This window comes from Sciurus vulgaris (assembly GCF_902686455.1).
Source record: "Sciurus vulgaris genome assembly, chromosome: 2".
Lineage (NCBI taxonomy): Eukaryota > Metazoa > Chordata > Mammalia > Rodentia > Sciuridae > Sciurus > Sciurus vulgaris.
Genome location: NC_136462.1, coordinates 70224970 through 70252601, shown reverse-complemented (window position 1 = coordinate 70252601; position 27632 = coordinate 70224970). Strand labels below are relative to the sequence as shown.

Sequence of the window (27632 nt, the reverse complement as noted above, 5' to 3'; positions counted from 1 at the left end):
GTGGTGGCCTTCAGGTGGGGTATATTCCCTGCTAGTGGGCAGAGGTGTCTCCACTTGTTGACCAATGGTCATCCAAAGGGGAACTAGGCTGTGGGCTGAGGCAAGGCCTGTTTGGGCCTGTGTCTCTGGTTTTACCGTCCTTGTGGGAAAACCTCACCCGGCAGGGAAGACTCACCTGGTGGGGAGGTGTCACTGGTCAGTTCCCCTCCTAGAGGTTCCCCTCAATCTACAACTACCGCCTGGGCTGGGCTGCCTTCCTCCGCAACGTTCCCAGGGGCCGGACCTACCTCCTGGGCCTGGGAGCCTCACCCTTTGCAGACGAGTCTCCTTAGGCTGCCTCTCCTCAGAGAATCTGCCCGCAGTCCTGGAACCTTCGCTCCGCCCCTAAGCGTGTCTCTGTGCAGCTCTTCCACCAAGAAGCCTCCTAGATCCTGGGACCCTGCTCTGCACCTAATCGCCTGGCTATGCGGCCCCTCCTCTGAGCAGCCACCTGGAGCCCTGTACAATCGCTCCGAGTCCCAGTGACCCGCCGCACGCCTCTTCCTCCAGACAGCTGCCCGGTGTTCCGGTGCGGTCACTAGGAGTCCAAGCAACTCACTGCGTGCCCCTCCTCCCGCCAACCACCTGTAGCCCTGGGCAGTCACTCCAAGTCCACGTGACCCGCTCCGTTCCTCCTCCTCCTCCGGGCAGCCCCCTGGTGTTCAGTAGTTGTCGCTTCGAGTCCAAACGACTCACCACTCGCCTCCTCCTCTGAGCAGCCGCCTGGAGCTCTGATGCAGTCACTTGGTGCTGAAGTGGCCCGCCGCCCTCCTCCTCCTCCTCCAGGCAGTCCCCCCACCCCCCGGTGTTCAGACGCGGTTGCTCTGCGTCCAAACAGCTCTCTGTGCAGCTCCTCCTCTGGCAACCGCCTGTAGCTCTGGTGCAGTCACTTAGGGTCCAAGCGACCTGCCGTGCTCCTCCTCCTCCTCCTCCTCCGGGCAGGCCCCGGTGTTCAGGAGTGGTCACTCTGAGTCCAAACAGCTCTCCTCGCAGCTCCTCCTCTGGGCAGCCACCTGGAGCCCCAGTGGTTGCTCCGAGTCCCAGTGCTGTGCTGAGCGGCCTCCTCTACGATGCTCCCAGTTGTCTGAGTTCACTGCTCCAGCGGGGGGAGGGGTGTCTCACCAGGCAGCTCTACTTCACAAAGTTCCCTGCGTTCCAGGACTACCGCCCCATCCGGGATGCCTCCCCAATGGGAGAGACTCACCCGGCTGCTTTGAGTTGGTCCCAAGTCTCTCAATATCTCCTCTTTTGAATTCTGAGTCCTGGAGCAACATGAAATGCAGCCACCCTCTAGTCTGCCATCTTGAAACCTCCTTAATTTTATTTTATATGAGAGTTATGATTTTATTCTTTTAAAAATTATTCTTTCAATTAGGAAGTAGGAATTTAAAAAATATATATAGTTATTTGAAATTCATGGATAAATACCGTGAACCAATACATTCTTTTGAAAAGTGATATCAAATAATATCAATAGTCAAAGAAATAATATAAATTATTTGATCACACTGACTGTATTGCTAAGAGACAAAATTATAAGAGATCTAGTTTTGTGAATCTTAGTTGGTTTTATTTGTGATTCTAGAATCGAGCAGCAATCCATACACATCAAACATACAAATGTTTGAGAATGCCCTGATTCACCACATCACAGTTATAGCTAGAGAAAAGAAGGTGACATACAGAAAGTGGAAGTGAGGTATAGAGAGAACCCTGTTGGTCTCTGTAGCTCAGAGGTAGAGTGCCTACTGAGTCCAATTAAATATAGCTACCATTTGTCTTAATTGAATATAGTTTGAATAGTTGGTCACTTCTTATTGGGTAAGACTCAACTACTTGTTATAAGGGTAGGTTATATTCTGTTCACACATCAAATTAAGTTACAGTTCACTATGTACAGAAAAATACTTAAAGAATGTGTAGACAAAATTTAAGAGTATTGGTCAGAGTTCCATCAATGTTTTACTCAGCTTTTTTTTTTTTTTGCCACTGTGACCAAAAGACCAAACAAGAACAATTAGAGGAGGAAACGTTTAAGACCAAACAAGAACAATTAGAGGAGGAAACGTTTATTTGGGGGCTCATGATTTCAGAGGGCTCAGTCCATCAATGGCCAACTCCATTCCTTGGGGCCTGATATAAGGAAGCACATCATGGTGGAAGTGTATGGTGGAGAAAAGCAGCTCAGGACATGATTAGAAAGCAGAGAGAGCTCTGCTCAACAAAATATAAACCTCAAAGGCATGCCTCCAGGGACCCACCTCCTTCAGTCACATCCTACCTGTCCACAATTACTATCCAGTTAATGCCTATCAGGGGATTAACACACTGATTAGGTTAAGACTCATAATCTAATCCTTTCATCCCTAAGCTTTCTTGCATTGTCTCACACATGAGCTTTTGGGGGACACCTAATATCTAAATTATAACAATCAGCAAACAACATGCTCTATACAAGGAAACCTGAGAAAGTTTATTTATAAAGGGCTTATTTTTTAAGGCGCAGGTATAGAGTAACCACAGAGGGTTAGGAACCCAGGGCATAGTATCAACTGAGATGTTACCATTCCCTTTACCTGAAGGGAGAAGGGAGGGAGTCTGGAATCCAGAGGTAGAGACTTGTATAGACCTTTGAGGATAGTTGACCTTCACCAAGAAGCACAACCAACTTCGGGTGATGCTTTGGGGATGAATCTAGGAAATAAATACTCAGCTCTGTTCTTCACCTTTCTTTCATTTCCTGCCAGAGCTTCCTATTGGCAAAACTCAGCTAGAAGCCAGAGGCTTGAGGACCCATTGATGTAATCCACAGAAGCCAGACTATTGGCACAGAGAATAAGGTGGAAAATGCTTGAGTGTGGATCTGGAGAGCAAGTAAAATTTATCTGGCATACTGATATAAGTTGTCTCAAAGGCTATGGTGGAGATGCTTGAGTCATTTTTTTTGTTGGGAGATGAAAACTGGAAAGGCAGAGGTAGCTACTGTCAATGTTTGATAGAAATCTTTCATTTTACCAATAGCTTAGACAAGTGGAGTTTGACTTAGTGACTTGTGATGCTTGCCTGTAGCCTTGGGAACATCCGCAATAAGCAGAGTTAATGACCTTTTCATTGGTTGGTGCCGAAGGAGCCTCCCCTCAGGTAAGCAGCCGCATAGTCTATGTAACCAAAAGCTTCGTGCACAATAAAAGGAGCAAGTCCCCCATGTCTGTGTGTAGGTGACACCATCGCCCTCACCCCTCCAAGGAAGAAACCCCGTTCAGTACTTCCCTGTCAACTCTTTTATATTTTCCAGTCATTGGGGACACTGCAAGACATCACAGGAGAATGGCTGCTGGGTTTCTAGCCTAGGTGAACATGCCCCTATAGGTCTAATGTGGCCTGGCTGGAAGGAGTGGAGCTACTGCCTGCGTTCCTGCATGGGATCATGCAGACTTGAAGGAAGTCTTGAAGGAGGCTCTCCTGGAATCTTCTAGACTGTTGGGGAAAGAACTTAGAATCAGATTCAATTTGATACAAAAGATACAAAAGAAATAAAAATGAACTTTTAAAAATTGCCTGTGAGTCTTATAACTAAGTAAAGTCAGACTGTACTTACTTCAAAAGAGTATAAATGAATAATAGAGATTTTAATAATGAATTGCTCATATACACCAAAATCTTTAATTGCATTTGCTGGAGAGGAAAAGGGAGAGCAGTATCATCAGATGGTAGCCCTGATTGTTTGCTCCTTTGGCAAGCGAAGCAAATATTGTAGATCCTCAAAATGCTTGAGTCAGGTCATTCTGAAGATCCCACAAACAGAAAATTCCAACTCCAGAATTAATTAATAACTGCATTTCTGTATTCATTTGTTAATAAACATGCATTCATCATGCCAGACCCTGAGCTAGGTACTGGAGATACATGAGGAATAAGTGTCTGTTCTTTCTCTCAAGAGGTTCAGAATTTAGTGAGAGACAGAAAACAGTGGGAGCATTAGAAAAACTAATTTCTCAGGCTGGCACATGTCTGTAATATTAGCAGCTTAGGAGACTGAGGCAGGAGGACGGAAGGGTCAAAAGCCAGCCCCAGCAACTTAGCAAGTTTGTAAGCAACCTAGTGAGACCCTGTCTCAAAATAAAAAATGAAAAGGACTGGGAATGTGGTTCAGTGGTTAAGTACCCTTGGCTCAATCCCCAGTACCAACAACAAACAACAACAGAAGACTAAATTCTCTCCACTTCATTGTATTCTTTCCTTCCCTTCTGCCTTCCAAGAAGGGAAGGACAGAACTCAGAAGGGGAGCCATTTCCTGGAAAGTCTGAACTAAACCAAGCAGAGGTGACATCCCCTGATTGGAGGGAAGATAAGAATTGCTGCCCAATTTGGCAGAAAATGAATTTTGCAGGATCATTTCACCACTGGGCTAGTTTTTTCTTAGTTAACAGCTGACTTTCTCTTCAGAACCCACTTCTGCCTCCTTTTTCTTTCATAGCACTTCTGCACACATGTATTATGTTGCCTTCAGAGTCTCTAAAATTCACTCCAGACTTGACCTCCAACTCCAATTGTTTCCTTCCTCTGGGCTACAGTCAAAAGTCTAATATCCTAAGTACTGTGTTTAGCTGTACTCTGCTGGGTGTGAAGCTGATTAAAGAAATTCCCATTATCCTGTGAATGAAAGTTACCCTTCTTAAAAGGTATATTTGCATTTTAATAGCAGTCCTTTAACACAAAGTAATCTCTAATTGGTAGAATGTGGGAGTTACTTACGGTGGGAAAAGGGAGGAGGGGAAATTATTCCTTAATTCCCTAAATTTAAGAGTTGCTACTCTGAGAGCATCTGGAGTCTCACCTCCCAGTCTCTCCTCCGCACAGTGCGATTTTGCTTCTTTCTGAAGTAATGACGCTGAAAAGTTGTTTTAGATTAAATTCCAAGGATGTGTTTCAGGCATCTTCCTTCACCAATCTGCATATTCTATATCTTGAAGAGTTGTCTTTCCTGACAGATTTGATTTTCCTTCTCTGTTCTAGATGCTTCTTCTGAAGTTTCCTTCATGGGACCACCTCCCCTACCTGCTTCTGAATGTTAGTGTTGTTCACTGTGCACACCAACTGGAGGCTATCTCCTCACTCGTGTGGCTTTAGTTACCATGAATTCATTTATACATTCCAATCATAGTTATTGGGCATCTACAATGTGCTAACTGTGGTTCTAGGACATGTATATGTTGTCATGAACAATACCACATATGTTGTGCACATAAAACGGATTAGATAGAGTGAGAAAGACAGATAATGCACAAATGAACAAATATCTAATATACTATTAATAGTGATAAGTGATAAGGGCTAAAAGTGATGAAGAGCAGCGTGAAAGTGCCATTGTCGACAGAGCCTCTTGGAGAGATGATTAACTGAGCAATCTGAATGAAGCAAGAGATCTGCAGGCGTGTAGGGTACAAATTTATCTCTTGAACTTTAGATCCTACTATGGTGTGGAGTCCCCTTAAAGCCCATGTGTTAAAGCTTTGGTACTCTCCTCGTGGTGCTGATGGGAAGTAGTGGAACCTTTGAAAGGTCCCGCTTAGTGGTAAGAAGTCTGGTCATTGGGGAAATTTCCTGAAAGAGGATACTGGAATCCAGGCCCCTTCTTGTTTCTTTTTCTTTCTTTCATTTTTTTTTTTTTTTTTCCTTCCTGGCTGCTGTGAGGTGAGCAGCTTTCTCTGCCATGTGCTCTGGCAATGATGTGCTGCCTTGCCAGAAACAACAGAGCCAACCATGAAGGGAAATCCCAAAACTCCTCTTTTTAAATTGCTTATCTTAGATCTTTTGTTATAATAATGGAAAACTGATTAACACAATCCTTATAACCAAATACCTATTGGAGAGCCCACTTGAATGTATCCCTCAAGCACCTGAAAATTTATAAGTCTGAGATTTACCCTGACCCCTCCTTTTCTCCTGTTATCTATCTTTTCTTTCTTTCTTTCTTTCTCTTTCTTTCTTTCTTTCTTTCTTTCTTTCTTTCTTTCTTTCTTTCTTTCTTTCTTTCTTTCTTTCTTTCTTTTTCTTTCTCTCTCTCTCTCTTTCTCTTTCTTTCTTTCTCTCTTTCTTTCTTTCTCTCTCTCTGTGTTTTTTCTTATTCCTTATTTCTGAAAATGCACCACCATCTGTCCCCCAAGACAGAATGTGCACGTATTTCACATTTGATTCATTATTATCTGAATAGCTTTTATATTTGGGGAAATTCCCACATTATGAGTAATCCCTTCTCACCCATGCAGAATCAGAACTTAAATTCCAGTCTCCTTTGCAGCTGGAATGCTGGCATCTGAATAAAATATTCCCAGGCAAAACTAAATTTGGATGTGAGCAATGTGAATAAACAGGCTGTGCATAAGACTCTTACTGGCAGAGCTTTCAGGGATGGGGGCACTCAAGACCTGATACAGAAATGATATTGGTGAAAGTAGCAGTTGCAGTAAAGTCAGGGTTGCTGGGTTCAGTGGTAGCAGTAGCAGCAGTTGGCATTTTTACTGAAATAGGAAACATCAGTGACATATTTCTAATCTGAATAGTTTTATAGCATGTTTTAACTATTTGTTATGGTTTGTATATTGGTGTCCCCCAAAATCTCATGTGTGAGACAGTGCAAGAATTTTCAGAGGTAAAATGATTATGTTATGAGAGTTGTGACTTAATCAGTAGATTAATCCGCTCATAGAGATTAATTGGGTATTACCTGTAGGCAGGTAAGATGTGGCTAGAGGAGGTAGGTCACTGGGGGCATGCCTTTGGGGTTTATATTCCCTGGTGAGGAGAGTTCCCTCTGCTTCCTGATTGCCATGTCCTAAGCTGCTTTCTTCTGCTATGCCTTCTGCCATGTTATCCTGCCTCATGTTGGGTTCAGAGGTATGGAGCTGGCTATCTATGGATTGAGACCTCAGAAACTGTGAGCATCAAATGAACTTTTCCTCCTCTTTGTTGTTCTTGTCAGGTCTTTTGGTCACAGTAAGGAAAAACTTGGCTAAAACACTATTATTCCAGGGAGCTTAGTCTTAAGTATTCCTTTGACTATCTCAATAATACTATAAACTACTCAATATCTTTTAATTAACCCGTTTTTGGTTAAAAGAGCCAAAATAAAATCCACTGTTTGCAACAAAGAACACTTCTTGATACAGGGATCATCCTCAACTTTCCCCTTTCCTGCTACCTCTCAACCAACAGAATTTACAGGACTCTACAGTGCTGGGGGATGGAAACCAGGTACTTGTGTACTTGTGCATGCTAAGCACATGCTCTACCTCTGAGTCTTCCAGTTTTGACCTCTTCCTATCATGGCAGCCAGTGATCTTTCTAAAATGCAATCTGATTCTATCACTTTTTGACTAGGGACCCACACGTGACTTCCTAATACCTTCAATATGAAGTCCAGGATCAAGTTCAAACCCCTTAGCACAGACTCTCAGGATCTAGCCCTGGTGGATCTTTCTTGCTCATTTTCATCAGCCTGTGTCTCAGGCCTATGTTCCAATTATACATTTTTTGCTGTGCTAGACCAGCAACAACGAAATCCCTTGAGACTGTTAAAAATGCAGAATCTCAGTCCTACTCCAGACTTACTGAGTCAGAACCAGCATTTTAATAAGATCATTAAGTGTTTCATTTGCATATTGAAGTTTGAGTGGTGTTGTGTTATAATCTGTACTCTCTTTCCCTCCTGGGCTTTTACACATTCTGCTCCCTACATTGAACTATTCTCCTTTGCATGCCAACTACTATTCCACAGTATTCTGCCAGATGGTCCCTCATTCAGGAAAGCTTTTTGACTGTTGAAGGCTGGTTTGAGGGGTATTCTCATAATATCCCTAACATGGCACTTTTTTATTTTTTTTTTTAGTACTGCAACTACTTTTTTACTCCTTTTTCTTTTCTTCTAAACAGAGGTTTTCTCTCCTGGTTGCACTTTAATTTGGAGAACTTTAAAAATACTGATTCCTGGATCCTGACCCCTAGAGATATGGTTTAAAATGGTTTGGAAAAGGAATAAACAATGGAATTTTAGAAAACTATTCCCAGTGATTATAACGTGGAGGTGAATGCAGAATAGAAGCAGCAGACTTTTAAGTTCCTTGGGGACAGGGATTATGTCTTATTCACTTCTGTATCTCCAGTCTCTACAGTGGTGCCAAGTATATACAGTACATTAGTAAATAATTGTTGCCCCTAGTTTCTCAGGAATGCGCAATCAGTTTTGCCTTGTATATACCATCTTACCTTATACACAAACCTAATTCACATGTTAGCCACTGAGAAGCCTATTCATCTAACTGAAACATAGGAGCCATTTCTCGAGGTATAGAACTTGAGTTAGCATTTGAAGCACATCTCTAATCACCCCTATTTTCTGTTCTTGAGCCAGTATGATGCTAATAAAACAAAGCAGGTTTATATAATTGGATGCTAATAGGCACATTGTATTGAAACACTGTCTCCATGCAACAGTTCTACCATGCAAAACCACTAATTCTTTGGTTTATAAACCTCTTGGGTCCTGAGAATTCAAAATAGTGAGGAGGTTGATGAGATCAACAGAACTATAACCATAGTTTTATGAGAGGTTACAAAATGTATTTGGGAATGGGTAGCGGCCAGTGGCTGTCAAAGGTCAAAGCTTGCAGGTGTGCGCTCAGTGTGAAGCTGTGTGAGGCCACAGTGATGGCTTGAGATACCCAGGTGGAGTTGTATACCTGGCGGTGCCCTGGGACCTGCAGCTATCCCTGAGTCAGAAGGCCTAGTCTGGGTACAGAGAGCCCAAAGAGATGATTATCTGAGGACCAAGTCCAAGAAGACACAAAAATTCTGAAACTGAAAAGAAAAATGACTGATAAAGAAAATATCAAAATACCTATAGGAGCAAAAATAATACAATGGGAAAAATTACATTCCTTTAAAACCTTCTAATGAATTAACCAATTCAGCTATAGAAACTGAAATACATGATTTTCAGGATAGCACTCAGACTCCACAGTTGTCCATTAAAGGTGATCCCCAAAATCAAAATATGACATTAAACCAGGCATTTAACCTTAAAAACAATAAGAATAATACTAAAAAGAAACCAATGCCTGCAGAAAAACCAAATCAAGAAGCTAACATGCCCAAGAAACCTGTTCTTGGATCTTATTGTGGCTAAATCATTCAGTCTAAGATTAATTCATTTAGAAAGCCTTTACAAGTCAAAAATGAGAGTTCTGCAACAACAAAGAAACTTTTAACTACAGTCTCCCAAGCCACAAAGCCTGAATCTGTAAACACAACCAATGTAACAATGAGAAGTAATACAGCTCAAATGCAACTGCTACTACTAAATTTGAAAGCACTAAATTTGTGAACACTAAATCTCGGAACACACAACCTGTGCTGTAAGGCCCCCAAAAAGGAAACCCCAACTCTGTCCCATGGATGGACGGCAACCCCAATCAACCGCAGGAGGCGTCACTTGATGCAAACCGCAAGAGGTGTTTATTCCAGCGCGCTGGGACCCAACTCGAGGAGTCGAGTCCCTAGCAGAAAATCTTGTAGGTTTATAAAGGCAGAAACCACACATAGGGAGGGGTCGCACATGAAAGGGGGAAAAAGGGGGGAAAAAAGGAAAAATGGGGAACAAAGCTGCCGGGAAATTTCAACGGGGGTCTGGGTTTGCTGATAACATACAACATGTTCCACAATGTTTTACAACAGGTGTAGATTCTGGTCAATAGTTTCTGGTAATCCTACTGTTTGAGCACTATCTAGCTATCTGGCTCAATTTACTCTTTTATTCTCTGTTTGGGGCTGTTTCCTGGAACAGCTTTAAGGGCTTTGTTCCCATTACTGGGAGGGAAACCTTAGGGAGTTGAGATGAAACAGACAGCTTAAAAAAATGTCCATTCTTTCAGTGCGACCTCCTATTAGAAGTTACTACAATAACACCCAGGATACCATGAAACAAGGCATCAGCCAAACCTCTGTCAGTATTAAAATCTGAAAAGGGCCTCATGAAAAAGAATTATTGCAACTAATGATTTTTATCTAGTGTCAAAACCAGTTCTTTTCAGGACATAAAAAGAAATAGGGTGCTATCAAGAACCATAGCATCTGAAATTACAGCCAGTCCTGCTTCATCTTCTAATACCAAACTGATAGAAAAGTAAAAAACCATTGACCAATGAAGACATACTATACCAAAAGCAACTATTGATAGATCAGCACAGCCCAAAGAAATTGTGGAAGAAAGAACAGCTCATCTGAGTGAGTGGAAACTGGCAAAGCCCAAGTACTGAAAAGGCCCCCTAATTCAGTAGTTACCCAGTCCACGTCTGCAGGACAAAATGAAAAACCAGTTGTGTCTTTTTGGACTACCATGGCAGAAGAAGATGAACAAAGATTATTTACTGAAAAAGTAAACGTGACAATTTCTGAATGCCTGAACCTAATTAATAAGGGATGTTCAAAAGAAGAAATATTGGTTACACTGAATGAACTAATTAAAAATATTCCAGATGTCAAAAAACTTGTAAAATATTGGATATGCCTTGTACACAAGTCCTACTGAAAATATTATCTTAATCTATGAGAAGGCCATTCTGGCAGGGGCTCTGCCTATTGAAGAGACGTGACAGGCTGTTGTGGATATTCTAACAATGAAGAGTCACGAAAAAGTTAATTTGGGAGAAAATATTAAGGCTTATGCATCCAAAGAACAATTCAAGAAGTCAACACTGAAGACATAGGTGTTAATCTAGAGCCAGGAAAACCAGAAAGGGAGAATAAACACAGGATTAAAGTATTTAAAGATTATGAAAAAGAGCGAGATGACGAAATGAAAGATCCAACCAATGATGCTAAGACTCCTGATACAGAGACTACAGCAAGTTGCTTAATTAAATATAATGTATCTACTACACTGTACTTGCAAAGTATAAAAAAGAAGATGCAACTTGATGAATCAAATTCTGCATTTAAGGAACTGAAGTTTCTGATACCAGTGAGCCGTTCTCAATGTCTTCAAGAGAGGACTTCTAAATTACCAGATATGTTAAAAGACCATTATCCTTGTATGTCTCCTCTTGGAACAGTTATCAGAGCTGAGAGATAAAACTGATGCTTTCATATACCACCCTAGTATAGCGCTATGCCCTGTGTGCTCTGAGACTGATACAAGAGAGAAATAAAGCTCCAATGAAGGATGAAGGTTTTTATTATTTCTTGGCTTCCTCTGCTTTTTTGTGGCTTTCTATTTTCCTTAGGTCTGTAGTTGGCTAAGTAAGTATTCATGGTGGTGAGCTTCTCTTAACTAAGGCTCACGTTACAGGAGTTGTCCTTCTGTGCATCAGGAAGTTAATCCTGCCTTGTCATGGTCCACGGATTGAGTTTTTCTTTAACATAGGTAAATTTTGTCAGTTTGTTTATCATGTTCCTTAAATATAAACAGGTTTTGTCATAGTGGTAGCTTGCTCAATTTACTAAATGTAAGTGCAGTAATGATGCATCATCAGGAAATGAGGTGTTCTAGATAAAAGTGTATTTTTAATGTTGACATGTTTTAAAACTTTATGATATAACTTCCTGCCTTTAAACAGAATACTGACAATATTTTTGACTTTATTTAATTAATATGAAAGTAAAATATTGGGACTGGGAATGGAATAAAGCTCAGTGGTATAGTGTGTGCTCAGCATGCCTGAGGTCCCTGAGATCAATCTCTGGTGCAGCACACACATGCATAAGTCCAAAATTGTAATGTGTAGAATTTCAAATAGAAACACATATAAGATTTAGATTGCTTTTCCACCAAATTTGTGTTACCCAGACTGTAGAATGTTGTGCTGTGTTGTGTCCCCTGAGCCGCCTATAGTTCTTCACTATTACTTTTCATCTGTGATAGAGTCTGCATATATAGTCTGTTGGCCTCTGTCTTTTCATTGTAGCTGAGGTCATATAAAAGGATAGTTAACTAAATATCCCATTTCTAAGAGAAGGTACTTTGTATAAGAAAAAGTTACCAAATTTAGTGAATATTAGAAACTTTAAATCTAGTCTGAGTTTCTTTTATAACCGGATTATGTTAAAATTTTAACTTCTATAGCTTCGTTTGAAAGTTTGTAAATTATACTAGAGTGGAATTCAGGAAGGAATTTATATTTAAGAAGCGTCATTCCAATGTAGTTAGCATTTCTGAAATAATTAATGCTTACACTTTCTTTTCTTAAATCATGTCCCCTGAGACATGGTAGTTACATACAATGAACAGTTTTCTTCTCCCCACACATAAACATCACCAATAAACTTGTTTTCTAAGGCCCTGAACTACTACTTAAGTGGCATATACTCTATATTACTCTATAGTTTCAAATAAACGAACTATAAAAGAATAGTTGAACTAATATATATTATGAATGTGAAAATCACATACTTGATATAATGTTTATGCCATTTACATACCTTTGTTTTATTTATTGTCTTTGCATGTTTTAGAAAGTAGAATTTTCAATCTTCTTAAACTGTTTACCTAATACATATACAATAAAAGTATCTATAATTTAAAAAATGCATTTGGGGGAATTTCTTAAGTTTATGCATAATTTCCTTAAATGTAAAGTGATCTTTTTAAAATAAAATTATTGATAATATATTAATATAGTGCTTTACATAATGTGATGGCCCTATGCAACATTCATTAAATATCTTTTTATTTGATACCAATTGTGTATGATATCATGGAAAAGAAATACTGAAACTTCTTTAACTCCTGGAGGAGTTTGCAATCTGTAGAGAAATGAAGCAAAACACACAAAAGAGTCCTGAAATTAGACCTCATGAAAAAGATAAAGCTTACACAGATCACTGTAAGGAAGGGCAGATAGCACAGGGTTAACACACATCATAAAATTCACATCCCAGTGCATGTTTCTTATTTTATAGTAACAGGTCTAAGGAGGGAGACAAAAGGCGCTTTATGTAGCTGCTAGGTTTTCAAGGCACAATTCTTGCTGCAAAGGTCCTAAGTTCCATTCAATGAGTTTCTTCTTAAGTCCAGCATCATAAAAATTCAATGGCTTGTCAGGCTTTGGAGAGGGTGTGGAGGGAAGAAGCACCTTTTTTTTTTTTTTTTTTTCTCACTTCAGGGCCCCCTTAGAGCCACAATTTGGCCATCGGTCCCAATCTTCCTTCTCTGAGAAAACTGTTCAAACTCTATCCCCTAAAACAGGGTCCAACAATTAAAATGTTCAGCTATGCAAAGCTTTTTGTCATATTCTCAGTGAGACAGACCAGATTCCCAATTGTCCAGGTGCCATGGTATTTGTTATCAGTTGCCCCGATACCATGTCAACTGGCAGGAATCCTAGGGCATCAGGCTACTGTCACTTTCACTGTATTAAAGGTTGATTTCCCTTTCTTTCTAACACTCCTTATAATTAGGAGGATTTCCGGGTAGGATATTTGCTTGTGGTCTGGAATGATTTGTAGAAAGATAGCTGGAACATTTAGGGATTGTGTGTTGGTTGTGGTCTAAATATTTCCATTCTGTATCAATTGAACTAAACAGATCATTTATTTGATTTGGGATAGATCAAACTATCTATTGATTAACATCTATTTATTGAAGAATAAAACTAACTAACTGGTATAATTTGATCTGAAATGTCCCCTGAAGGCCTTCATATTAAAGGCTTGGTCCTTAGCCATGGCACTATTGGGAGGTGGTTGAACCCCTAAGAGGAGGGGCTGCTTGGAGGAAGTTAGGTCATTGGAAGTGTGCTCTTACAGAGAATGTCGGAACCCTCCCCACTTTTTTTGTTTTTCTCTTTGCTTCTCAGCTGCCTTGAGGTGAGCAGTTTCCTTGTGTTTCCACCACAATGAGCTGCCTCCCTACAGGACCAAAAGCAATGGAGTCAACTGATCATCAACTGAAACTTCTGAAACCATGAGACAAAATGAACCTTCCTCATTATAAGCTGATTTGTCTCAGGTATTTTATCATAGGGACAAAGAGCTAACACAACAACTAAACTAAATTAAAAAAGTAGTAAGTCCACAATTATATGTGGCCCTACATATCCTATGTATGCTTTAATGTATTGCAAAAGGTTTGAAGCAAAACTTAAAACTAGGGAAGATAAATTAATATTTAAAATTAGATATACTATGACACATTCTTTTTTTCTTTTAGATAAGTTTTCTTTCTTTCCTTCTGTCTTACCTTCTTTCTTTCTTTCTTTATATGTGGTGCTGAGGATCGAATCCAGGGCTTCACACATGCCAGGGAAGTGCTCTACCACTGAGCCACAACCCCAGCCCAGACTATTTTTAAAATTTTTTTTAGTTATAGATGAACACAATATCTTTATCTTATTTATTTGTTTTATGTATAACTGAGACTTGAACCCTGTGCCTCACTTGTGCTAGACAAGTACTCTACCACTGAGATACAACCTCTGCTTATGACAGATTCTTAAACATTATGATTGTCTTAGTCTCATAATTTGGAGACAGCTAATCTATAAGTATTAAAAAGAGACACTTAAAATGTCATTTTATTTAAAACGTTGCTACAGTATTCTATGAGAGAAAATTCAAATACATGGATATTATTGGCCTTTAGAAATTAATATTCCTAGTTTTGACAATCAAAGGTTAAAAATTACATGGATATTACTTTCATCTACTGGGATGACTATCATTTTAAAAAGGAAGATAACAAGTGTTTGTGAAGAAACTGAAACTTTTTTACATTGTTAGAATGTAATATGGTGCACACTGAAAAGTTTGAGGATTTCTCACAAAATTAAAACATAGAATTAACATTTGACCCAGTAATTCTACTCTTACATACATACCTAAAATAACTGAAAACAAGGACTCCAACAGATACTTGCACACAACTGTTCAAAGTAGCATTACTCACAGTAGTCAAAAGGTGGAAATAGCCCAGTGTCCACCAAAAGATGAATGGATTTAGAAAGTGTGGTATATAATACAATGGAATACAAGCTAGACGAAGAAAGGAATGAAGTTCAGATACATGTTGCAACATGAATGAGCCTATAAAACATTATGCTAGGGCTGGGTTGTGGTTCAGTAGTAGAGTGCTTGCCTAGCACATGGAAGTCACTGGGTTCTTAAAAAAATAAAAATAAATAAATAAAAGAAAGGTGTTATGTTCATCTACAACTAAAAAAAATTGAAAAACAAAGTATTATGCTAAGCAAAATAAGTCAGACACAAAAGGACAAATATTATATGATTTTACTCATAAAGAATATATAGAATATGTAAATACATAGAGACAGAAAGTAGATTGGAGGTACTAGGGACTGGGGTTGGGGGAATGGAGAGCTTTATTTAATGGGTACAGAGTTTCTCTGGAGTGATGAAAATTTTAGGAAATATTGATGGTGGTTGTACATCATTGTGATTATAGCTAATACAAATGAAAATGGCAAATCTTATGTTACATATATTTTACCACAATTAGAAAAGAGTTTAAATTCACATTTGCAGCATGACCTATTTCTTGTTTCCTTAGAGACCTTATAATATTCATAGATTTAACTATATTACAACCTAATGTCACATAATGTCTCTCTAATATAGAGAGTATAGTATATAATGGTAGAAGGTATAGCTCTAGTGGTATAAGTCACACAGTTCATTTTTAATGGTCTAGAATTTAAATTTCAACTTCTGAATTTAGGTTTTGCATCCTTTCTGCAGAAGAATCATCAGTGAATGTTGACTCGAACAGAGCAAGAATGGACTTCTTGAAAATCTTTTTGAAATTCTCCCCAACAAATAGGTAGAGTGTGGGAGAAAAGACACTGTTGAAAGAACTGGTCATCACTGTAAGTATCAGACTCAACTCTAAAAGGAATGACTGGTTCTGAGTGAGAATTAAGCCCTGGTGTACATGGTAGGGCATCCAACACACAAAGAAAGAGATAATGGCAGTCATCATGACTTTAAAGGGCTTTCTGGATTTAAACAGGCTCCTCTCTTTCATCTTACTGGCTACTCTTTGGTAACAAAAGAGAATAATGAAGAAAGGCAGAAGGAAGCCAAGTAAGAGGCGGCTGATGAAACAGGTCGCATGAATCCATTGTCTTAAGGTTTTCATCTTTTCGTTTTCCCAGTTAGTGGACACAGCATAGTTATTTCTGCAGGTCACCTTTCCTTTACTGTCATGATGTGTCTCCCTGAAAACCAAATAGGGTGAGCTGAGAGCAGTGGCAGATATCCAGATTCCCAGGACAATATTGGAAGCCCAGCGTGGGGTTCGGTGCTGCTGGGACCACACTGGGTGAAGAGTGAGAAGATAACGATCCAGACTGATGGCAGAGAGGAAGAAAACAGAGGCGAACATCCCCAGAGACAAAGTGCTATTGAAGACCTTACACAATGCTGTTCCAAAGATCCAGTAATGGTCCTGAAGGTAGGAGATGGCCAAAAATGGAATAATCAATATCGAAATAAAATACGAGAGAATGAGATGAAAAAACAAGAGAGTATTGACGGTCTTTTTCATCTTGAATTTTAGCACCCACAGATAGAGGCCATTGGTGATGGTACCGATTATAAATGACATGAACAGAAAAAGGGCAATAATCATGTCTGAAGCAGAAGCTGAAAAGTGGGTGCTATTTCTTACTAAAGTAGAGGCGTTGATCGGGTCATCAGTAGAGTTGATCAGATTCATAATTACCTATGGAGAGAAAAACAGTGAAAAACAAAGCAAAAGAAAAGATTAAATGTAGACATTAAAGTAGTGATTTCTGCATAGTAATAGTCAAAATGACAATAATTTAACAGTGGCAAACATTATTTCTATGATAATACAAACAAAATGTTTTTCTAAGGTGTATACTTTTATGTTGTATGTAGAATTAAGATCAGATTAATCTGAGTATAAAAAATAGAAATATTACAGATTAAGTAAAACAGAAGTATTACAGATTAAATAAATGTGAAAGAGAAAAAAAGATTGGAATTTTTTGACAATTGGTAAGTAATCAATTTAGGGTAAAAAAAATCTTCTATTTGGATATTAACCAGAAGTCTGACCCTTCCTGATGGAAACAAACTTCTTGAGTAAGGCAATTCAGAATCATTTTTACCTGACTAAGACTTGGTTGAGACAGGGACAAAAGCTGCTAATGAAATAAACTTGAATAACAAAAATAACAGCAACTGTTGCAAATTAGGAGTTGCCATAATAATTCCCTTACACTCTATCTAGTAAATACTGTTACCTAGTATTCTGATATTTGGCAGGTAACAGTACTCTTCATATGACAGCTGTAGGGTACTGTGAGAATGCGAAGTGTCTTTAGAAATCTTCAACAAAAGAGGAAAGTATGTTATAGGATACAGGAGTAGTTCTTCCTCACTTGGGGAGAGAAGTCGAGAACTCACGTTTATCTAGTATCTGTTTTATTCCATAAAAATCATTTCTTTTTCCTCACAAGCCTGTGAGGCAAATTTTTAAGCAGAGGATAAAGTGTAGCTTAAAATGGCTAAAGTTCTTTTATCACCAACATATTCCATCTTTGTTGTGACAGTTGGGGAACCTTACCATTGTTTTATATTGTCTTCAAAAATTGGCAATTGATAATGCTCCATAAATCAGAGTATCCAAATATGAAAGTATCTAAAGCATCCAATTTTTTGAGTAATGGTTCCTGTAGTATCAAAAATACAAACCAAAGAATGTTCTGGAAATAGCTACTATAACAGAGTCATATCGACAAATTGGTTTTTGATAAATTGAGTAATAACTAATGATGCATTTTTTCACTAGGCAAAAACATGGTAAGAATATAAAGAGAAAGTAAATAGTATAATTGTTACATAAAACCACAACCGACTTAAGTTAATGCTGCCTTCTAAGGGAGTTGTGAAATTTTCCTCTAAAATAGAAAAAAAGTTCCTCTCTTCAGTAAAATATCTTAGTTGTCTGCTTTGTGAATGAAAATTAAAGTCTAAAGGTATGCAATGAATGGAGAAAGAGGTCCTGTTAAGGTCCTGAGACCTAGAGGAGAAGGCTAGGCAGTGGCCCTGATCTTAAGAGAGGAGGCGCAGGAAGAATCCAGCAGGAGGTTAGGAGGCTGAAGAGCAGAAGTCAACGAGATATTCTGAGAAGCAGAAAAGACACAGGGGATGTGAAAATAGGAAGGTCTAATGCTCTCTTTGCTACCCTGTGATACAATGTAATGTCCCTTTCCCCATTAATCCACAGTTGCCTTGTGTTGGTGATTGTTCTGGGGAATCAAAGGAAAAGAGCTTGTGTTCCCTATTTAGAAATGGAGTGAGATGGAGAGAAAAGACAGCAGTAGGAGGTGAGATGTGGATGAGATGATGCTCATAGTGGAAATTGGATAGATATGGGACTTGAATAGCCAGGGAGAAACAATTTCCTGAGTGTGTGTGTGTGTGTGTATAGGGTGTGTGAGTCTGTATCTGTAAGTATACCCTTGTTCATTCTGTGTATCTAGTGTGTTTGTGTGCAAGCAGATAGGTATCTGGGTTCTGTTTATGTCTCTTTGGTGTGGGGGAGTCTATGTATGCGTTATCTGTGGTATATTTGTGTGATCTGTGTATATATGCCTGCAGTCTGTGTTTATCTGGGGAATGGTGTATGTATGGTGTTTGTGTGTTTGTGGTTTTTGTGCGTGGGGGTGGGATCTCTTTGTGCATGTGATTATGGGAAACTGAATTTTAGCAGTTTTTTTTTTTTAATCGTGTGGCTGAGCTCTTGAAAGGCATCTGAAAATACCGTAGAACTTGAGTAATATCAAAGTGATTCTGAATATCATATAAAGTTTCCTAGGAACTTTGACTTATTGCACATAACCAGGAGAATTCTTAATTCTTAAATAGATTTTAAGAAGGTTCTAAAGTATTTGAATATAAATTAATGGGGCAGAGTTCAGGCTCTGGTGTTCCATAGTCCTAGGTTTGGATCTTACCCTACTACGTTTTAGCTCTGTGACTGCAAACTTTTTAACTAACTCTTTAGGTTGGGATATTTTTTTGTTTGTTTGTTTCTTTTTATTTAATTTTTTTTTTTATCATACTGAGGTTTGAATCCAAGGGGCACTTTACCACTGAGCCACATTTCCTATCCTTTTAAATTTTTACTTTGAGTCAGGGGATTGTTGAATTGCTTAGGGCCTCTCTAAGTGGCTGAGGCTGGCCTTGAACTTGTGATCCTCCTGCCTCAGCCTCCTAACTTGCTGGGATTATAGGCATGAACCACCACACTCAGCATTTTCTATGAATTTTTATGAGGGTTAAATAAGAAAATATTTAAAAATTACTTAGCTCCCTTCATGGCACATAGTAAGTGCTCAATAATTTTTTTAACCAAGTATTTTGCTCAGCTCATTATACTAAAACCAGTAAGAGCCTCATTTTGCCCTTTTAATACTACAGGTTATACTTCTTTCCTCCCCAGACCACCTGTACTAAACTTTGGAGTACCCTCAGGGATTTCTGAAAAATCCCGATGTCCATCTCTTCAGGTAGAGTTATCTTGCAGCTTTGATGTAATGACCCCTGTTGGCACAAGCAGTTTTTAGAAAGACACCACTTTCACTTGGGGACACTGAGCTGCTTTTGTGGTAGAGGGCCACAGAACCTCAAGAAGCTGATCCTGGAGGGTCTATTCATGTGATAGCACTAGGTGATAGTCTAGGGAATCTTACCTCAGAGCTATGTCTTCATTCCAGAGGGTCTTGAACAAGTCAGTGATTCTACATCAACAATCTTCTCTCCAAGGACAGAGTAAAAAACCAGTGACACTTGATCTTCAAGTCATCTGCCTTTCCTCTTGCTGATGCAACTTCCTAACCTTAAACTTACTATTGACATATTCAGTGAATTTTTTTGCTCTTCCTGTTTCCTTTTTTGATGGAACATACTGCTGTAGAGATGGAAGCAGAGAGGTGATTACTTCTTCAAATTGTTTCTCCATTTTAAAGGGGAATTTAAAAAATTACATAAGCAAGGTCATTTTTTAAAGTCTAATAAACTAATTTCAGGTATTTAAAACATCATTTAAAATTATTTTATTGTATTAGGTCATCCCACCAGAAACCTGCTCTGCCCCATTTTAGAGCATATGGATAAACAATGTTGGGTACATAGAAATGTGGTAAATATCAGGCACAAACAAAAATGGAATCTGGAAATGAGCTACCTAATCTTGTTGGAGAAAAACAGAAAGAAGAACTTTTTAAACACGGAGTCTCACATTAAAATGGAATCCATTTATATGAGAACAGGCCAAAGATTTATATTATTTAGTTTGGAAGAATGAAGGCAGACAGAATGAGCTGCATTTGAACAATTTTGAGAAGGGTGCAAAAAAACACCAAAAACAAACAAAAAAAACCATGGAGTTGGTTACCACATCTTAGGAGATGGACGCATTATAAGAGATTCTGTAATAAAGATCACACATTTATGAACCACTACTGACTCAGTCCTACATTTCCTATTTTCCTCTCTGTAATTCAACTCTAAGTTTTTTTTTTTTTTTTTTTTTGATCTACCTCTGAGCTGACCTCAGTGTCCTGATTTCTTTTCTGCTTGCTTTTCTCTTCATCTTTTCACTGTCAGCAGAGAAATAGAGAAATACATGAAAACCACCACATAGTTTAGTGGAGAAGAGCTTGGGAATCAAAACTATTACCTAGTCTGTGTTAGACTCAGAATTTTAAATCTTTCACTGCTTATTAGAAATAGGCTTAAATTTTAGTTCTCAATACATTTGTGGCTATAATCTTCAACCTATGGACTGAACTTCTGTGCAGGTTAAGGATAAATTTTCAAACTTGCTACTGCATTTTAAAAGGGATTTCTTACCAGGTTTTCATACCCTTTGTGTTAATACACAGATCCAGAAGCAACTTGAGGTATTATTTGGTCCAAACCTACTAATTCTGAAGATTAGCAAACCGAGATACAGAGAGGTTAAGTGAATCACAATAGGTTTTCATCAAACTCCCTTAGGGGTAACTCTCTTAGAGATACTTAAGAACTTGTCCTAGTTTCTATTATCCATTAACAAAGAAGTTGAGGCAGAAATTATGTACACTAAAAATATTGATGCATTTCTTGTGGGCACTATATTGATTGTACAAGGCAGGATAAGAGAGAGAGCAAAATCCTAGGTAAAATCCAACTCTGATACTTAGAATGTATATAACCTGTGAATCTAGTTTCCTCAACAACAATAACAATAACACATTTCTTTGAAGTGTTCTTGTGGGGATTAAATGAAATGTTATAGGTAAAGACTTAGCATGGTAGCTAAGTACATGATAAGTATTAAATAAATGACAGCTATATTAATATTGTGTAAGTTGTAACAGAGGACACCAGCCAGCCCAGGGGGCTAGAGTGACTATCTGAGCAGTGCAATTCAAGAAGCATTTATTGCTTTCTAGACAGTGTTTGAGATTGGGGAAAGCAAAATAAATAATTCAAAGTAATTACCCTTAATTTTTACAGTTATTATAGGAGATGATATCTGAACTGAATAGCTTAGGAATGTTGGAGAGAGAACATTCTAGATCTTAGAAATAGTATGCATAAAGACTCCTCAGCAACACCATCTGCTTCTGCATTTCTATATGTGCATACTGTGGTTATATTGAAACAACGTAAACAACATCAGTTTCCATTTCCATGAATTCCTTTCTTGAAACCACCTGTCTTAATTTGCAATATGAAAAGCGAACTGAATAAACCTACATCACCACAGCCACAGAAAAGAGGTTAACTCTTCAGACATAGTCTGTATATTTTCTAACAGTTAATTACCACTGGCTTAATAACTTATGGGAGGAAAATAGTACTGAGAGTATTTCTGAGGAGAGTTATGAAAGAATTCAATTTTAGGCTTTCTAATGGTGATACTAGTTCTAGTGCCTACTTTTGGGAGAAATTAAGCACTATTTACAATGTATTTTTTGTTTATGAATTTTACTAATTAGATAATTAGGAAATATAGAATGGGGAGAGAGGAAAAACAGACTCAAATTCCTTTTTTTAAAAATTGATGAAATAACATAGGAAGGAGATTTGACTATTAACCCAGTGGTTTCCAGCCTAGCTGAAACCAGAATCATCTAGAGATCTTTAAAAACAAGTAGTGTTCCTGATATTTGATTTATCCATCCAGTATTTGCTGAGTATTTACTGTACTTGAAGCACTATTCTTGCCACTGGGGATACAGAGTAAACAAGAAGAGCTGTGCTCTCTTGGAGCTTACATTCTAGAGGGAAGAGATGGATAATAAACCAGTAAGCAAATACATAAAGACAGGATAGCAGCTAGTACAACAGTGCTATGCACAACACCAAATCATGAAAATGAGATGAGTGACGAAGTGACGGCCTTAGATGGAGTGGTTCAGAAAGGTCACTGGTCTAGAAAGGACGTTTGATGGAATTGGAATGAACAAAGGAGCCAGCTGTGCAGTGATCTAGAGGAGGAGAAATATGCCGGATGTGTATCTTGTTCCATGTCTTTTTGTTTTGTTTTGTTTTAGTTCTAGCTCATTTATTTGAAAGATCAACATTAAACAAACAAACAAAAGCAACATGTGACAACTGGACCCCAGGCTTCCCACTAGTTCCTTCTCCCTTTTTTCATTTGGAAGGAACAATTGTTGATAATTTTGAAACTTCAGAGAGTTGTGTAAGGCCTAACTCTGAAAGGAGTTTACCAATCCCAGGTGGGATTCTGGATGAATGTAATGAGAAAATTTGTAAGGTCATGGAATTTGCAATCTCCTTCTGAGGTAGTTATTTTTATTTTACTTGCTAAAACACATAATGACAGTAAATTTTATTTTACATGCTTTGAATGCCTATTTTATTTCTACACTTTTGAATTTGTTATTTCCATCTTAACTAGAAAAACAATTTTTTTTTTGGTTCTGGGGATTGAATCCTGGACCTCACATATGCTAATAAGCATGTACCCTATCACTGAGGTACATCCTAACCTCCCCAGCTTAAAAAAGTAAACAAACAAACAAGAAACAAATGATACTTGCAAAATCTGAGTAGATGAAAGTGCTGAACTTAGTTCTAAGTATTTTTGGCTAAAATTGTTGTGGTGAAACAAAGGGTTGTTGAGAGAAAGTTTGTTCCATGTCTTTCTTCTTCATATTGGCTGCTTTCTACTTCCTGTTTGCTCTTGCTGTCTTAACTGCGACTTCCCATTTCTTGGAATCTTTGGCTCATGAGTTCAACTTCATCCCTTTGTATATAGTTTAGTTCTCCTCCTTAGGGGGTTCCTATGGTTTCCATATGGTTTATGTGCTCCCTTCCGACACCCCAGCATTCATGTGTTGAAAGCTCCTTCTTAGTGTGGCATGTTGAGAGATGGCAGAACCTTGTAGAGGTAGAGCTTAGTGGGAGGCCACTGCAGTTGTTGCCCCTAGAAGGAATTGACGTAGTTCTTGTGGGATCCTGATGAGAGGGTGGTTAAGAGCAAGACTGGCCCCTGTTCATGCTCTGGCTTGTTAGCTCACCATGTGATCTATCTCTCTTGCTCATTTTCCCACCATGATGCCATTTACTGTGATGTGATGCAGCCAGGGGACTCTTACCAGAGCAGGTACCATGCTGATTGAACTTTCAGCCTCCAAAAACTGTGAGTGAAATAAAACTCCTTTTCTAAGTTACCTAGCTTCAGGTCTTCTGCTAAAGTAATGGAAAATGGACTAATGCACAGTCCTTATGATTGCATTCTTGGGAATGTAAGTTCAGTTTTGTTCAAGTGACTCTATCCTGGGAATCTGCTCCTAGTAAGTAGCCTTATTAGATATGAAGTACCACATTGAACCTCAGGGCCTCTTCATGTCTGGAAATGCCCAGAACTGTAGGCAGGATGATACTAAAGGAGAGGCAGGGGATACTGCTGGGAAGTTGACCTAGATCTTGATTATGAAATAACTTAAACTCTGGTTCAATCTCAGGGGTGACAGGGTTGGGTTTTGGAGCACAGGTAGAGAAGACAGGCCTTGTACAGGAATGAAAGAACTAAGGCTTTTGGTAGATTTGTGTCTTTGCAAACTCAGACCCAAGGTAATCTTCCAAGAATGTACAGACACAGAATGTTGGTGATATTTAGAATTTCCTGTGAAAGTAATGAAACATAAAAATGATTGAGAAATGTTAAGGGCGTGTTTGAGATTAGAGACCAGTTATTTGTAAGTCTACCCTCTTGGGAAGGGGGAAAATACCTTATCATACAAATTTTAAATTCTGAGTAGTTCAGTCTGTTACATTTTCTTCTAGCCTGCAGAGCAGATTGTCAAAATATTCAGGGCTGATGGTTTCCAAGGTAATATTACAGGAGAGGAGGCCAGCTGAGTTGAGAGTGCCAATAAAAGGGTAGTAGAAGTGATTTTGCTGGGGGTTTAGGTGGAACAGGGAGGATAGAAAGCCAAGATAGAAAGCCAAGCATTTGCCAGTTGGGGAAAACAGGAGACAGGGAGGGAGGGACTGGCAGGTGTAATAGTAGTGTACTCATAAGCATAGAAAACTGGTCAGATGTGGTGGGGTATTGGAATTTTTGAGGTGTAGCAGCACTGAGGGGTGGCAAAATCTCTAGAGTGTTCCAAAGAAAGTCAGGTAGTAAAAAAGCCATCAGAATTGAAATCAAGAAAACTTGAAACTAAGATATTGGATGGTCTTTATTCCCACAACAGTGGATATCATTGAAAGTTTTTCAGCAAGAAGTGCTATGATCATAGCAATAGTTTTAAAAAGACAGCCAAGCTTTTGAGGCAGAAAATGAATTGGTGGGGGGTGAGAGTGAAAGTAAGAACAATTAACTTAGTTTCCTCTCTAGAGGAAAGGGCAGGAGCAACACAGTGCAATTAGTAAACAAGTCACATCTATGAGTTACTGAAGCATCACCCCATTGAGGAACTCTGGGAAATGGTGTATAATAGATACTGCTGATTTACCTCAACTGCATTGTGAAGAGGTGGGGTCTTTATAGATCAACTTCTGTCAGTCCTTGATTGAAGGGTATTCTCAGGGGGTGTTAATTTCTTGGTACTTTCTCTGCCGAACACGGGAACAGAGAGAACTTTTGGGTAGGGGCAGTGGATTCCACAGAAGAAAATCTGGCCATAAAGAACCAAAATAGTAAAGACAGAGTCATGGTGGGATTGAAGGGAATCTACAACATCTGTTAAAAGGCTATTATATTAGTCCAGGCAAGAGACAGAGGTGGCTTGGACTAGGGTAATGGTGATGAAGAAGGAAAGAAGTGAAAGATGAGAACATAAGTAACTTTTGGGCACATTAATTTCACACTCTCCATTTTGTTAACCCCACTCTAAATCGTAAGTCCAAGATATCCCAAGAAGACAGGAATAAAATCTGATATTCTTACTCTTGATTGAAAATCCAAGGTAGTATTATGTAATAGAAATATTAGCCACAGTAAAAAGTTTTCTGAAGATGCATCTAGAGAGTCAAAAGAAATAGGTAGGATAAATTATAATAGCATATGTTTAACCCAATATATCAACATGTTATCATTTTAATATGTAATAATACAGAAATTATTTTTATTTTAAAAATATTTAAAAAAATTTTTTTTAAATTTTACCAGCAAATGCCATAATTTTATTCTTATTTATGGCTGAGTAATATTCCATTATGTATATGTACCACTGTTTCTTTATCCATTCATCAATTGAAGGGTATCTCAGTTGGTTCCACAATCTAGCTATTGTGAATTGAGTTGCTATGAACATTGATGTGGCTGCATCACTGTAGTATGCTGATTTTAAGTCTTTTGGGTATAAACTGAGGAGTGGGATATCTGGGTCAAATTGTGCATCCATTCCAAGTTTTCTGAGGAATCTTCATACTGCTTTCCAGAGTGGCTGTACCAATTTGCAACTCCACCAGCAATGTAGGAGTGTGCCTTTTCCCCCACATCCATGCCAACATTAATTATTGCTTGTGTTCTTGATAATAGCCATTCTAAGTGGAGTTAGATGAAATCTTAGGGTGGTTTTAATTTGCATTTCTCTAATTACTAGGGATGATGAGCACTTTTTCATATATTTGTTGATCACCTGTATATCTTCTTCTGTGAAGTGTCTGCCCATTTCCTTAGCCCATTTATTGATTGGGTTCTTTGTATTTTGGGTGTAAAGTTTTTTTATAAACTTTATAAAGTTCTTTATAAACTTTGGAGATTAGTGCTCTGAAGTATGTGTGGAAAAGATTTTCTCCCACTTTGTAGGCTCTCTTTTCACATTGATTGTTTCCTTTGCCGAGAAAAAGTTTTTTAGTTTGAATCTATCCCTTTTATCGATTCTTGCTTTTATTTCTTGTGCTATCTGGTCCTAAGCCAACGTGATAGAGATTTCGGCCTACTTTTTCTTCTATTTGGTGAAGGGTTTGGGGCCTTTTTTAATAATGGCAACTAGACAACTAAGGGTGACAACTTTCTTAACAAACAAAGTTGTTTTTGACCTTAAAATAACAAGGAAGAATGTCTTCCTGAAAGTAAACATAACAGTTATTCTTTGTCCCGTATTGTTAGGTTAGACAGAGGTTTTACAAGTTTCTACCAAGAAAACAGAGATAGTATCTTTTGTACAGCAACAAACTTGAGACAGAGTCTATCATAACTTTCGTGTGCAAACCTGGCATTTGTAAAAAAGAGGAAACTTAAAACCACACTGAGATCTTTGCAGAAATCCTGCTGACCTTTGCAAAATCTTGTTGACAAGAGGCCAAGTTATGGCAAGGGTCATTTGGGGGCTCCTCCATTTCTTTTGAGGGATACTTCAATTTAAAATCTCTAAGTTTCAAATGTCCCCTTTTTATCTTTAAATTTATAACTTTTAACTTTAAATTCATACTTGACTCATAGCCTTTTTGTTCTGGTGTATACATCCAAATATGTATTTAGAGTTTTTTTTATAAAAATGGAATCACACTGTTAATTCTGTTTGGTAACCTTTTCTATTTAATAATGTTATAAATGTTTTCTATGTCAATAAACTAACGGTTAATAAATGTACATCTGTATCATCATATTAATAGCTAATATTCTGTTGCAGATTATTTTGAGGATTCAGTGAGATAAAATATGTGAATATAACTGCCAAATAGAAATTTAAACTTCAGAATATAAATAGTACTAAAATTCAGACTTTATATAATCAGCCTGCTGGTTGACATTTCCATACCTTTACTAGCCAGCCACTCTCATGCAGACGGTCTCTAGTTCCTGTAAAGCAAGACTTTCATGGAATTGTTCACATATGAGGACCAGGAATCCTGAGTCTCAGACATCACTGTAGGTACCAGAAAAAAGGTAGCACAGGGACCTACATAGAGGGTATAGGAAACAAAGACTTCCTCTCATGGTCAGTAAAAGAATATTGAAGATTTTCTTCAATATTAGGTACTGGGGATTGAACCAAAGGGTGCTTTACCACTACATCCCTAGTACTTTTCAATTTTTTTTTTTTTTTAATATTTTGAGACAGGGTTTTACTAAGTTGTGC

General features: G+C 38.4%; 1 protein-coding gene and 1 pseudogene across 3 annotated transcripts; one reads left to right on the top strand and one right to left on the bottom strand.

Moving 5' to 3' along the window:
* The first annotated feature begins 3138 nt into the window (after nucleotides 1-3138).
* Nucleotides 3139-11243, top strand: LOC306653639 (cytoskeleton-associated protein 2-like; annotated as a pseudogene). Its single transcript has 3 exons — nucleotides 3139-3180; nucleotides 8863-9447; nucleotides 9968-11243. The product of its transcript is annotated as a cytoskeleton-associated protein 2-like (transcript).
* Nucleotides 11244-14623: 3380 nt separating this feature from the next.
* On the bottom strand, nucleotides 14624-19832 carry GPR33 (G protein-coupled receptor 33). 2 transcript variants are annotated; one of them, XM_079126497.1, is made up of 2 exons: nucleotides 19773-19832; nucleotides 14624-16771 (listed from the first exon to the last, which is right to left on the bottom strand). In XM_079126497.1, the coding sequence occupies exon 2, from the start codon at nucleotides 16763-16765 to the stop codon at nucleotides 15743-15745; it is 1023 nt and encodes a 340-aa protein (XP_078982623.1). In that variant the 5' UTR covers nucleotides 16766-16771; nucleotides 19773-19832; the 3' UTR covers nucleotides 14624-15742. The 2 variants fall into 2 exon arrangements, with proteins under 2 accessions (XP_078982623.1, XP_078982622.1); XM_079126496.1 differs by lacking the exon at nucleotides 19773-19832 and adding an exon at nucleotides 17642-17749.
* Nucleotides 19833-27632: the final 7800 nt, after the last annotated feature.